General features: G+C 41.0%; 1 protein-coding gene across 8 annotated transcripts in view; it reads right to left on the bottom strand.

Annotated features, from left to right (window-relative positions):
- The window catches only part of BCAT1 (branched chain amino acid transaminase 1), a 99,889-nt gene that overhangs the window by 25,572 nt on the left and 60,578 nt on the right, over nucleotides 1–13,739 (bottom strand). For 7 of the 8 annotated variants that reach the window (XM_008693130.2, XM_040642252.1, XM_008693129.2 and 4 more), the window contains one exon: nucleotides 5,043–5,206. In XM_008693130.2, coding sequence (XP_008691352.1) covers nucleotides 5,043–5,206 — 164 coding nt within the window. The remainder of the gene's footprint in view (nucleotides 1–5,042; nucleotides 5,207–13,739) is intronic. The other variant, XM_040642251.1, reaches the window with a different exon arrangement.

Genomic DNA, 13,739 nt, shown 5'->3' on the forward strand with positions numbered 1-13,739 from the left:
AGCCAAGCACCCCTTGAGTTGGTTTTCTGACTTGCAACTCAAAGAATATTGACTAATAACTAAAACATTCTAGAAAAACTATGGGAAATAGGCATTATGTTATATGGCTACAGCAACATGGGTCTTGAGGTTTAGTCACATCAAGGTAATGTAAGATTCATTAAAAGACCTTCAAAATGGGGTGCCTGGATGGCTCAGTCGGTTGAGCGTCCAACTCTTGATTTTGGCTCAGGTCGTGATCTCAGGGTGGTGGGATGGAGCCCCACATTGGGCTCCAAGCTCAGTGCAGAGTCTGCTTGCAATTCTCTCCCCTTCTGCCTCTCCCCCTGCTTGTGCTTGCTCTCTCTCTCACTAAAATAAATAAATGTTTAAAAAAAAAAAGACCTTCAAAATGCAGATAATAAAATGTAAGTTATCAGCCAATCTAGAGAGGATACAATTCTTTTTATAGGAGGCTTTTGTTTGATGACCATAAAAAGTTGGACCGCCCAGATTCAGAATCAATGGTAAATAAGCAATAATGGAGTTAAAATTAGGAATACTTTTTAATAATGAGAATAAATGAGACTTCGGGGGGGAGTCCCATAGAAAGAGCATGGGTTTGGGGCCAGCGGACCAAAACGCAGCTCTTGAACTATTACTATTTGGCTATGTGTGAACTTAAGCAAGTCAGTATTTTCATATTTTTGTCTTGACGAATTCATTTGGCAAATGCAAATACTTGCTTTATACACTGCATAGGGCTATTTGGAAAAAAATGAAACAATAACTATAAAAACTAAGAAACAGTTTATGTGAGCCTCTTATATCCTAATAAAATTAAGTTTCTTTTAAAATAACTATTCTATTTTAATTGACTTTTGCTTAGTTCATAGACATGACCATTGAGATCTTACCATATCTGAAAATAAATAATTCCTCTCATAAAATGCTCTCTATGAAAAGGAGAATTTTCATAGCATGAATAATTAGTCTTTCCAAGAAGCTTCTAAGAACACACACATACACACCGTTGAGAATGTTAGCTGAAGGAAAATGGTGGTTCCTTAGCATCATGAAGGTACTTGGGCCAGAAAGACAAAGACCTCAACCGTTTCAGTACATTGAAAGAAAAGGTTTTTATTTGTTTGGTGCTTATTTGATTGATTGATGACTATATTCCATAGATGGTGTTTTTCCCTAAGTGAGTTCTTCCTCAAAATTCTCTCAGGTGTAAACTGTACTATTAATATCCACAGGGTCATTAATATGCTGATAATATGTTCAGAATATTCAATATCCAGAAAAGAAACACATGATCTTGGGAGGAAGAGAAAAATGAAAAATTTGGACAACCATCTATACAGAAAAACTTTAACTGTACATGGAATAAAAATCTGGGAGAAGATATATTAAATACATCTGTCCAAGAGAGTAAATTCTATTGTGTGAAATCCAACTGATAGCTCGTAAGGCAGGGTCCAAGAGATGGAAGAGAAAGAAAGCAAGCCTCGTAATATCAACTCTTGCCTGTTGAGAGGATACTTAGTACTTGCCAGGCAGGGTACTGAGTACTTAAGTCCATATTTCACCGAATCATCTTAAAACAACACCATACTTTATTATACTTTGGAGGACTTATAGAAAGAGGGTACTTAATTTTATGTAAGATCACAGAGATACAAGTGTAGGGCTCTCAGATATCTGACTGCCAAGCCCATGCTGTTAACTGCTAGGTTATAGCACCACATGCACTTTACATTATCCTGCTTCACCCGCACAGGTAAGATGGGTATTACTGCCCTAATTTTGTAAACGAGGAAACTGAGGCTTAAAGCACTTAAGTAACATCCCAAGACAGTAAGGTTTTAAAGCCAGGGCTATCTGACTTCAAAGCTTGTATTCAAGTACGCAATGAGAGTATAAATTAATTAATTAGCTAACTGATTAATTTAGAGTGGAGGCAGGGCCATTCTTTTCATGTTAATGATGAAACTAACAAATTGGGAATAAAGATGTTCCTATGATGAAAGACCTTCTTCTAACTCAGTGCTTCTCAACTTTAGCTTCATATTAAAAAATTCTGATGCTCACAGAACTACCCTGTAACCCAGTAATTGCACTACTAGGTATTAACCAAAGAATACAATAATAGTGATTTGAAGGGCACATGCACCCCAATGTTCATAGCAGCAATGTTCACAATAGCCAAACTGTGGAAGGAGCCGAGATGCCCTTCAACAGATGAATGGATAAAGAAGATGTGGTATAGAAATACAATGGAATATTATGCAGCCATCAAAAAGAATGAAATCTTGTCGTTTGCAACAACGTGGATGGAGCTAGAGAGTATTATGCTAAGTGAAATAAGTCAGTCAGAGAAAGACAAATACTGTATGATTTCACTCTTATGTGGAATTTAAGAAACTGATGAACATAGGGGAAGGGAAGGAAAAATAAAATAAAAACAGAGAGGGAGGCAAACCATAAGAGACTCTTAACTATAGAGAACAAACTGCCGGTTGCTGGAGGGGAGGTGGGTGGGGAGATGCGGTAACTGGGTGACAGGCCTTAAGGAGGGCACGTGATGAAATGAGCACTGGGTGTTATGCAATTGATGAAGCACTAAATTCTACCCCTGAAACCAATAATACACTATATGTTAACTAACTTGAATTTAAATAAAATTAAAAAAAATTCTCATGCTCACGCTATACAGCAGACCAAATAAACCAGAATCTCTAGCCGTGGAACCCAGAGAGGAGTAGCTGGTAAAGCTGATTTCAATTTGTAGCCACAGGCGAGAACCACTGTGCTAGAACTCTCCTTCAGCTGTGTTCCCTCGTGTTACTTTTCTCACTTATGCATATAAAAGAAAAATATCTCTGATGGCTTCAAAAAAAGGTGAAATAATCTTAGAATAAAAAAAAAATCTTCTCTCTCTTCCTCAGATTTACTGAGAAAGCAGAAAGTTCTTGAGCTGAGGAGAATCAATAGCTATTTAATAAATGCCAGTTGACTACAGAGGTTCTAAAAAACTTGGAAGGTAATTGTGGAATTAATTGGTTTAGAGAGAAAGCAATGATAAAATCTAAAGGGGCTGCCAATGTCTTTGCCAACTAAATAGGTTGATACTAAATGAAGAATCCTGTTTCCCTCGCACTTCCTTGGTTAAAAGTCCACCCTTTGGGTTACTGCCTTCCCACTTGCCATTTCTGCTTTATTTGTGGGATCCAATATTCTCTTCTCCGAGAGATTTCACGCCAACTTCCACTGCTCATGGTCCACCTGAGCCTAATGAGTCAAAGTATTAATTTTTTTATAATAGACTTTATTTTTTTAAAGCAGTTCTAGGCTTACAGAAGAAGTAAGCAAAAAGAGTTCCCATATGCCCTATCTCCCACTTCAGTTTCCCCCATTAACCTCTCACATTAGTATACACTTGTCATGACTGATGAGCCAACACTGACAGGCTAATATTAACTCAAATCCAAAGTAACATTAGGGTTCACTCTCTGTGTTGTGCAGCAAATAACAGTTTTTAGCTGGCCTCTAGGGACCATGTATTCTGTTGATACTGCATCATATAATCTTTATAAGTAACAACCTGTCCCCAATACTAAAACTACAGATTTCCCTGCAATTTCTCAATGTCCCCCATGTCATCTTTACCCTGGGCAGGTAGGGGGAGCTAGAAAGCAAGATTTAAAGAGGCAAACCAGCTGCTTACTACCTCTTCATCAAGACTGATTTACTGTAACGTGAACTCTAGGGAAGTCCTAAGGATGGGGTACACACGGTGTCAGGTGCTTACGCTCTGTGAAGGAGCCTGAACAGGTGAAGAAGGTATCAGGAGAATAAACAAGAGTAGTTGTTTCAACCTGACTAGCATAGCACATGGTCAGGAAGGAGTGCTCCACGCCCAAAGGAAAAGAAAGGGACTTCCTGGTTTATTGGACTTCATTAGGATTTCTCTAGACAGAAATGAGAGAATGCAGAGCCAAAAGTGCAGGGAGGACAGGGCACAGAATTTTCTAACCTTTTTTTTGGCAGAAAAGAAAAAGAAAATACAGAAGGACTACAGAGGGTTCAAAGTCAGCTGTCAACATCTCTCTCACATCCTAGCACCCGTCACCGGACACTCCCGGGGCTCCCTGAAGCTGCATGTTCCCCCGAGCCCGGACGTTGGCACCGCGTCACCTCCCAGGACTGCGGCCGCCTGCGTATGTGGTACATATCAGCACTCGATGGACACGAAGGAAGAGCCCACTGCTTCATCTGGCTATTCTTGCTCCCCCAGAGGGGCATTCTCATATCACGGCCAAGTCCACCCCTGAAATTGTCTAACACTTTTCAAATGCTCTTTTATTTCCAGCCAGCTACATATGGCCAATGAGACCGGCCTGACAGAGCCAAAGCAGGGCTGTCCCTCAGCCAGCTGGCAGCAGGTATGGCTACAATCTGTGGCAATGAAGACAGCACTTGAGCGAAGCGGGCACCTTCCCCAGACAGGACTCCTTGGAGCCAACTGAGAGCCTTGGCCCCAGCAGCAGATGCTCTTAAGGCCACCTGTCCGCCTGCAGCCAGAGCACCAGCCTCCAGGGGCAGTGAATTCAAGCACTAACATGATTCCCGCTTTAGTTACTTATTTTAGCTCTTGCCACTGTATAACATTCGATGGTTCTCTCTCACAGGTTATCCTTTGAACTAGCGCAATTTTTTTTAAAAGATTTTGAGAGAGAGAGCGTGAGCGCATGAGCAGGGGGAAGGGGCAGAGGGCGAGGGAGAAGCAGACCCTCCCTGCCGAGCAGGGAGCCCGATGTGGGGCTCGATCCCAGGACCCTGAGATCATGAGCTGAGCCGAAGGCAGATGCTCAACCGACTGAGCCAACCAGGTGCCCCCAAACTATCAGCGCAATTTAACACTGAAGAGTAAACACAAAACAAAAAATGGGGCATTTCAACTTGAATATTAACATATGTACTTGGACTGATTTGAGATGGCGATAACTCAATGGTTGTGAGGGACTCTTTCCTTTAGACAGAAACTAATATTCACTTACCCTCCCATCTTGCAGTCCCCAGTCCCACCTTTCCAGGCTCTCACGTACTTCGGATTGGCCCACAGGGACACTGGCTTAAAGGTTCCACTCGAAAAATAAGGTCCCACTGGGCTCAAGATTACAAAGAGCAGGGCTTTGGTAGGCTTCTTGACTCCAAGAGAAGGCTGCGGTAGAGTAAAAGTACACACAACTGTTAATTTAAATGTAGACACCAGTCTTAAGACTAGAATAGATCTGTAACGATCTCCCGGAGGGGCTGTCTAAAGCGCAGGAGCTGCTACTTCTCAAGTTGAGTTACACAAAGCCAGATGGTCTTTTAAGAACAAAACACAAAGAATGGAGTGCTGAGGATTCATTCTGCTTTGCCTTCTGAGTTATGATTTTAGGGGAGAAGCAAATTTGTCACAATTTTCTGCGAGCAGGGCTTCGAGCAGAGAAATGTATTTCTGACAACCAGCTATGTAACACCTTGCATTGATTGGGAATTGAAAAAGGGAAGAACACAGACGTGATTTTAGTCTTTGGAGAGGAAATGCAATATTTGCTTTTCTAACTTCCCCTTCTGTGTTCACAGATTACTAACCACTTCAAGACATGCCAGGGCCTCCCGCAGGTGGTGGGTGTGGGTGTGCTATTACTACCCCTGACGGTCACAGACAGCAGACAGCAAGCGTGGACCTTCACTAGACGCAAAGACACCAGGTGAGATCAATATTCCCCCCAAAAGCCAGAGGATGAAGGACTCAGAAACTTGTGTCATGAATGACAAAGACAGAACATGGTCTTTCCCCACAAACACTGGGAAATCATAAGACAACAATGCAAAACTATGTTTTTGTCTCCAGCACAAAACAGTTATAAGTAATTACTCAGTTTTTACTAAGGAGGAAAACTGAAAGACTGAAAGTTTTGAGGGTTGTGTATTATAAAGGCAAAAAAGGCCACTGTGCTATTCTATGCGATTCAAGACCATCAGGAATGAGAAAACAAGTCCAGGACTATTACAATGACAGTCTCAGGCTATATATCTAGTCTTCACCAGAGTCCTGTCTGGCTAGACAGTGGTTAAGAGTCTGTCACGGTAAGAATAAGAAGAGACTCAACTCCAGCTGATTTTATGGCTTTTGTTTTGTTTGATGAACTGGCTAAAGTGGGTCTGGGGATATTTTTTTCTGAATTTCATTGTATCTCCCTCTACTAACTATTTGCCCAAGGCCCTCACTCACTACTTATGGCCATGTCATCAAAAATCAGGTAGGTAAAATATTCATGGGCATAAAAAATGTATTTGTATACATGCATATTGATGCCATCTGAAAGGCACGCAACCCTCAGAAAATGGGAAGATGATTCCATTGGCATTCCATGTGAACATGAGACCAAGAAAGGCTTGGATGGCCAGAGTCAGCAAGCAACAACAGGTTTTGGTTTTTCACTTGTTTGGATTTGTTCTTAGTTGGGGCTGAACAGGACTCCCCTACCAGAAAAGAGTGAAGAGCCTTAAAGCTTCATTTGCCTTTTTTTTTTTTTTTTTTAATTTCACTGTTTGGGAGAAAAAACTTCAGAATAATAATACATACCTGTCTTTCTTCCCAGCTTTGATAAAAATTGACTAATTTATATCTACACTTTTATGTACCTACCAGTTGAGTAAATACAATGATACTTTTTGTATCAGACGAGCTTTGAAGCTTAATACTTAAAAGCAAAATGTTTCTGCACCGCCATATTGAGTAATAAAGAGAAGCTTCCCAGCATTACTTAGAAATACAATCTCAGCACAAAGCCTCAGTAATTTATCCAGCTTCTAAGGTTCTGAATAAAATAGCTTATTTGCGGACAAACTGGTAAGCATTTTATTGGATACCACACAAATGTCTGGACTTTTTTCACCCTGAACTCATGTATTTTTCACAACCTGCATTAGGCTAAAAGCAATAACTCATCATCATGGAAATTTTGTTGTGGGATAAATTTCATCTTCCTCATGTCCTTCCCCTGACTTTAATTGACAGGTAAACTTGCATTTACTCCACTAGGTGGTGGTATAGAGAGCAGAGATGGAAAAACAGAATAATATGCATGACATCTCTTTCTGGGGAAAAAAAAAATCAATAAACCTTTAAGTAACACTTTTATTCTTAGCAAGCAGGTAAATTATAGATGAGAAGTTTTCAATGCTGAGAGAAAATGTGTTTATGTGTACTAACATTTTATTTTCTGAAATTTAAGCGAAGCCAACTCACGTTTTTTTTACAAGTACTTCAAGTACTACTGTCAATCACAGCGTGGTCACTTTCATCCTTAAATGATTACTTATATTGATTGTCTTCTCATGAAAAGAACTCTGACTTTACTGCAAATGGTCACACTGCTTCAAGAGTGAAATAAATAAAAGATAACTGAATCAGGAGGGGAGCTTGGGGACTGGGTCTGTTTCTAACCTCAGGAACCATTATCTGCTTTGTCTTAGTTCTCCCTTCTATCCTGGAAAGCAATTTAAATTTGGAGCAACTTCTTCAATAATATTAATTAAATGGCAGGAAATATACTTCTATGGTGACACGGTCAGGCCTCTGTTCAAATAAAGCAAAAGCTACATAAATAAAGAGAAAATATGAACATCTGATAAGTTGTATAGATCAGTTTCTATACGTCTCATTTCCTTATGAACATTTTCTTTCTTTTTTCTAGTTTCCCGGATTATTTCAATATATAAGGAATTGAAGAGGGCTTAAAAAAAAATAAAAGCCATGGGAAATGAGGAAAATAAAATCTCACAGATGCAAAGTATATAACTTCTCAAGGGACCACACTGACTTAAGTTGAAATTCTGATGTGTACAAAAAAATACTCACCTTACTTTATACTACACCTCACAAATACATACATAAAGGTCTTAAGTACATGCATATTTTGCACAAAATACAAGACACTTGGGTATGATGGAAAATAAAGTGATGTGTTCCAGTGAAAATCACTACTTCTCAGTCAGTCAGAAAATTAGCTATAAAAAGGCAGAATTTCAGATTATGTAAAGGATGGCAGAAAGTGTCCGAGGAGCTGAGAAAGGTACTAGTTAGTCCTTGTTTCGGCGTGGAAGACAGAGAACACAGCAGCCGTGTGGAGGCTTGAGAATAATTCTGTTTAAGCAAGACAAATATGGGATAGAAGAAAGATCATTGGGAATAACAGAACGTTTTTCAAAAAGAGTAGGGGCGCCTGGGTGGCTCAGTCGTTAAGCGTCTGCCTTTGGCTCAGGGCGTGATCCTGGAGTTCTGGGATCGAGCCCCACGTCAGGCTCTTCCGCTGGGAGCCTGCTTCTTCCTCTCCCACTCCCCCTGCTTGTGTTCCCTCTCTCGCTGGCTGTCTCTGTCTCTGTCAAATAAATAAATAAAATCTTAAAAAAAAAAAGAGAGAGTGGCGTGACTTTTTTTTTTTTTAACTCCAAGAAGAGCCTACTTTGTTTTACAGGGGATAACAGTAAAGAATATTGGACTGAGGGGTGCTAGAAGAGATATGGAGAGGACCAGAGTCCACTCAAGGCCTTAAGTGTGTGAGTTACAAAACGGAGGGATAACAAATTCAAGCAGTTCTTGTAGGAAAAACTAGTTGGTTTGGTGAATGATTAAAAAACCCTCAATAATTATACAGTTTTTGGTTTCTAGGACATTTCACAGTTATTGCCTCATCTAATCCAACAAGCCAGGAAGTTAAGTGTTATAATTCCTATTCTTACGTTGAAGAAACTGAGGCTCCGAACAAATGATTTGCCCAAGGCCTCAGTTATTAAGCTCTCGATCTTCTACGCTTAATCGAGACCTCTTGTTGTAATATCAAAGTTTAAAGCCGTAAGTGAACTATCCAAGATTTCTTACCGTGGAAAGAGTTCAAGCCGGGGCAGCACTTTCTTCTACCTCAGCCTTCAGCACGGCCCCTCACACTCCAGGCACCCCACGTCCAAACCTCCTCACTTCCCTGCCTCCACATGTTTTCTTTCTTTCTTTTTTTTTTTTTTTTTAAGATTTATTTATTTATTTATTTGACAGAGAGAGAGAGAGAGAGACAGCCAGCGAGAGAGGGAACACAAGCAGGGGGAGTGGGAGAGGAAGAAGCAGGCTTCCCAGCGGAAGAGCCTGACGTGGGGCTCGATCCCAGAACACCGGGATCACACCCTGAGCCGAAGGCAGACGCTTCACGACTGAGCCACCCAGGCGCCCCTCTACATGTTTTCTTGAACTACTCCCCCTACCTGGAACACTCTCCCCTGCCCCTGTTATGGACTTAAATGTGTCTACCCCCAATTCGAAGCCCCAACCCCCAATGTGACTACGTTTGGAGCTAAGGCTTTTAAGGAGGTCATTAAGGTCAAATGAGGTCAAAAGGGTGAGGCCCTAATCCAACAGGGCTGGTGTTCTTCTAAGAAGTGGAAGAGACATTAGAGCATGAGCTCTCCCCTCCCTTCCCAACCCACTCTCTCCACACACACAGAAGGCTCTGTGAGGACACAGCAAGGTGGACGTCTATGGGGAGACCTTATCAGAAACTAACCCTGCTGGCACTTTGATCTTGGACTTCCAGCCTCCAGAACTGTGAGAAAATAAATTCTAGTGTTTAAGACATTCAATCTGTGGTATTCTGTTATGGCAGCCAGAGCCGACTAAGACATCCCCTCTCCTTCCGAAGTAATACAAACCCCCCGATCTCAATTCAAATGTCATTTCAGAAAATGAACCCTCTTCACAAAGTTAGGTACTTGTGTTACACGCTATTACAGCACCCTGCACTTCTGTGCATTTAGACAAAATGTCCATCACAGTTGCTTACAAATGTTTCTTTAATTCTCTACCTCTCGCTAATCTACACACTCCGTGAAGTGCAAGGCCATCTTTGTCCTCTACACAGAGCACTGTGCCTTGTTACACCAGGTTTGCTACCTATCTGTTGAATGAATCTTCATCTTAGTAAGAAGTCGTTTACAGAAAGAAGGTGTGAAAATAACCTAGATGGCTTATTTGCCAAATTTGAACTACTTTGATGAAAAAGAAAATCTGATACCAATCCTCCTATGTTGCACCGACACCAGAGAAAATGCCCCTTTGCCCCCTGCCTTATTTCCTAAACTAACAGAATTCATACGCAGACGTTCAAAGAATACCAGGAGGGAAGCTAAAGTCCAGAGTTTTCTGAGGCTTGCTATAAAATGGGTAGGAGATCTCATGCCTGTTCAAAGAGAAAGACAGCATATACTTAACACTTGACAAAAAGAGAGCTAGCACTCTTTTCTAGTGACTGCTTCCAGTGTCATTGTAAGGGTTAAATTAGATAAACTGTGGAAAGCACCCAGAACCTCCTCTTTTTCAAGCATCCAACAAACAGCAGTTCTTTTTGTTTTTATAAATACTCATTTGTAACAGTAATGGTAAAGAAATTCAATATGTGCCAATACGCAAAGCATGAAGGCGACATTAGTTAGGATGACTGTAGATGGGACCAGGGAACTACCTTCAACACTCAACGTTAGAATTGTAGAGAATGAGCACTTGGGAAAAAGACAGGATTATTATACCAACATCTTAGGAAATACAGCTTGGCATATTTGAAATCAACCCTAAACAGAAATTTTAGCATGGATTATTAAACAAGTGGTCAAGAAAACTTGATAGGGAAGTACCTAGGAAGAGCCAGAATGAGTCACTCTTAGAAAAACCATGCTTCATTTCCCTTTCTGAAATGACCAGATCAGGGGTCAGCAAACTTCAGCCTGCTTCCTGTTTTTTTAAAAAGTCGTATTGGAATACGTGCATTCATGCATCTATGTGTTGCCTATTGAGGTTTTTGTGCCACAAAGGCAGAGATGAGTAGCTGCCTGGCTTCACAGAAAAAGTTTGCTGACCCCTTCTCTGGAGGACAGGAAAATGCTACAGGAGCATTTTCCTTGTATCAAGAACGGCCTCAAAACCAGGATCTCGTCACTGACCTAGCCTCGGCGCTCAGACTTTGACTTTGTGATTCCATCTAGTTTGGTTCAATTGACTGGGCCGAGCGCACAATGGGCCTGGAATAGAGAGACAACTTAGACCAACACAGGGAGCTGATAACTGCGATGAAGATGCTTCCCAAACAGGCAAGTCCCAACCCAGCCGACCAAGTGAGATCCTGAGTGGGCTGGTGCAAGCGAAAGGATGTTACACTCAAGGGAGCCCCAAGAACTGACTGCGGGATTTGGCAACGTGGAGGTCCTTGGTGATCTTGACAAGCGTATTTCAGCGGGAGTTGGGGTGGAGGGTCAAAAGTCTGGGGGCGCCTGGGTGGTGCAGTCGTTAAGTGTCTGCCTTCGGCTCAGGGCGTGATCCCAGCATTATGGGATCGAGCCCCGTATCAGGCTCCTCCACTATGAGCCTGCTTCTTCCTCTCCCACTCCCCCTGCTTGTGCTCCCTCTTTCGCTGGCTGTCTATCTCTGTCAAATAAATAAATAAAATCTTAAAAAAAAAAAAAAAGTCAATGTGGTGGATTCAAGAGAGAATGGGGGGAGAGGAGGTTATGATGGCAAGTATGTACAAATCTTGAGGGGCATTGTGCGACACAGTGGAGCAGAGAAACAGGTGCACTCTACTTCTGTCCCCTCCATCTAGTCACACAACACTGCCTGCCTGTACTGTCACCCTTAGAAGCTGAACCATGACAGAAGAAGAGCTTGGGAGATCTTTTCAATATTTTAACAATCAATTTCCCTTTTCCTCTGGATCATTCCATCAGCTTAGAAATATGTCGCAGTATCTCCCATCTAAAACAAACACACTCCCTTTACCACATGTCCCACTCCGGGACAACCATCTCACCAAGGACCTTCATGTTGCCAAATCCAATAGTCAGTTCTTGGGCCTTGCCTCTCTGGTCCTGTGGGCAGGATCTGCCACAGCTGGTCACTGCTTCCATGTCCCTTACCAGGCTTCTGGTATGCCAAGCCCTCTTGTTTTTCTTTCTACCTGACAGGCTGCTACTTCTCAGACTTCTTGGCTGATTCCTTTTTATCTCCCTTTCTTCTAAATGCTGGTCTGCCCCAGGGCTTAGTCCTCACCTTCTTTTCATCAGTATCTAGATTTCTTAAGAAATCTCTTAGAGTCACATTCCCTTGACTCTAAAGGCGTTACATGTTAAACACTAGAGGTATTACTTAAATCCCAAACTCTCCCCTGAATTCCAGACCTGTAGATCTGCCCACCTACTTGATAATTCGAGCTTAAGTTATCATGCCCAAAACGAACTCTAGATTCTACCCATCTCCGCTCCAACAAATATGCAAGAAAAACCTTTTCCCTCACTCTTCCCCATCCCAACAAATGGTCACTATCCAGTTGCTCTGGCCCAAAGGAAACCTTGACCTTTCCCCTTTCATATTCACATCCAATTGGTCAGAAAATTTTGTGAGTTGCGATAAATATCCTTCAATATATGTCTTCATGTGAACTAGGGGATTTGTCTACAACATAAATTCCTTGAAGAAAGCCTGCATTTTTAAGATTTCCAAATTTAACTGTCTCATTTTATTCAATTTACTAATAATAGTTCTTATATTCGTTCTATCAATATAACAGGTGATGAACAGGACACTGGTTGCATAAATTATGCTACGATAGTTCATTGATTCTAAGACGTCCATTTTTTCTCACATTTAACATGTCTGAAATCCAGACTCAGCATTTTATAATTGCTATTCGCTAAGTAGCACTCATGGGAAAGCTGGCATTACCAGATCTGGAATTAGCTGTTCGTACTGATGGTACTTCCAATGGCTTATGGGCACTGGTGATGCCATACATGTTGAGTTTGCCATTTAAAATGTCTTTAAAAAGTTACAGTATGATTTGGATAGAAAGTGGAAAAATAGGAGCCGGACACGTATTTGATATTAGTGAAACAAATATTTGTAGTAACACTGAACAACTGCAATTGAATATTTTCCTGCAAAGCAGTAACCAGTCTTCTCATGGGACCTCTGGAAGGAAGAAATCGATATGAAGATAAAGCTGTGTTAGCTTTTGTTATTAAGCTACATGCAAAAATAAAAATGCCTATCACAAGCCAAGCAGTGCAAATGATGGCAGGAAGAATTGCAGATGTCCTCTGAAAACACACGTTAAAAAAAAATAAAATGAAAGGCTGGTATGATTAACTCATGAATCAGTCAGGACTGTCAGAAAAGTACTGCATCATAGTTTCGTTATGTTTTTCCATTTCAGTGCATAAAATAATGGGTGACTTATAATTTATGGCACCCTGTATTCAATTAAGTGACATATATGCACGATGGAATACCTTACTGCTAAGAAAATGGGTAAAATAGAGGTAGATCTGTATGTACTGATGCGGAAGAATCTCTAAGACAAATTGTAAATGCAAAACAATAATAGAAACAAAACTGTTCATAGTATGGCTGCCATTTATGCAAAAAAGAGACACAAAAACACAAATATGTATATATAGATATATAGATAGATGGGGGGGGAGGGACGGAGAGAAAGAGAGAGAGAAGGTACACCTGGGGAGCCAAAAATAGCCTTCATCTATGGAAACTTAACATTTCAACAGCTGGCATTGTAAATCAGGGAAGAAAGGATAGACCACTTAATGAACAGTAATGGAATAATGTGGTATCCATATGGAGATAAATAAAATTGAGTCCTTCATACAAA

The sequence above is a fragment of the Ursus maritimus genome, unplaced genomic scaffold, assembly GCF_017311325.1.
Source record: "Ursus maritimus isolate PB19 unplaced genomic scaffold, ASM1731132v1 scaffold_26, whole genome shotgun sequence".
NCBI classification, from domain to species: Eukaryota; Metazoa; Chordata; class Mammalia; order Carnivora; family Ursidae; genus Ursus; species Ursus maritimus.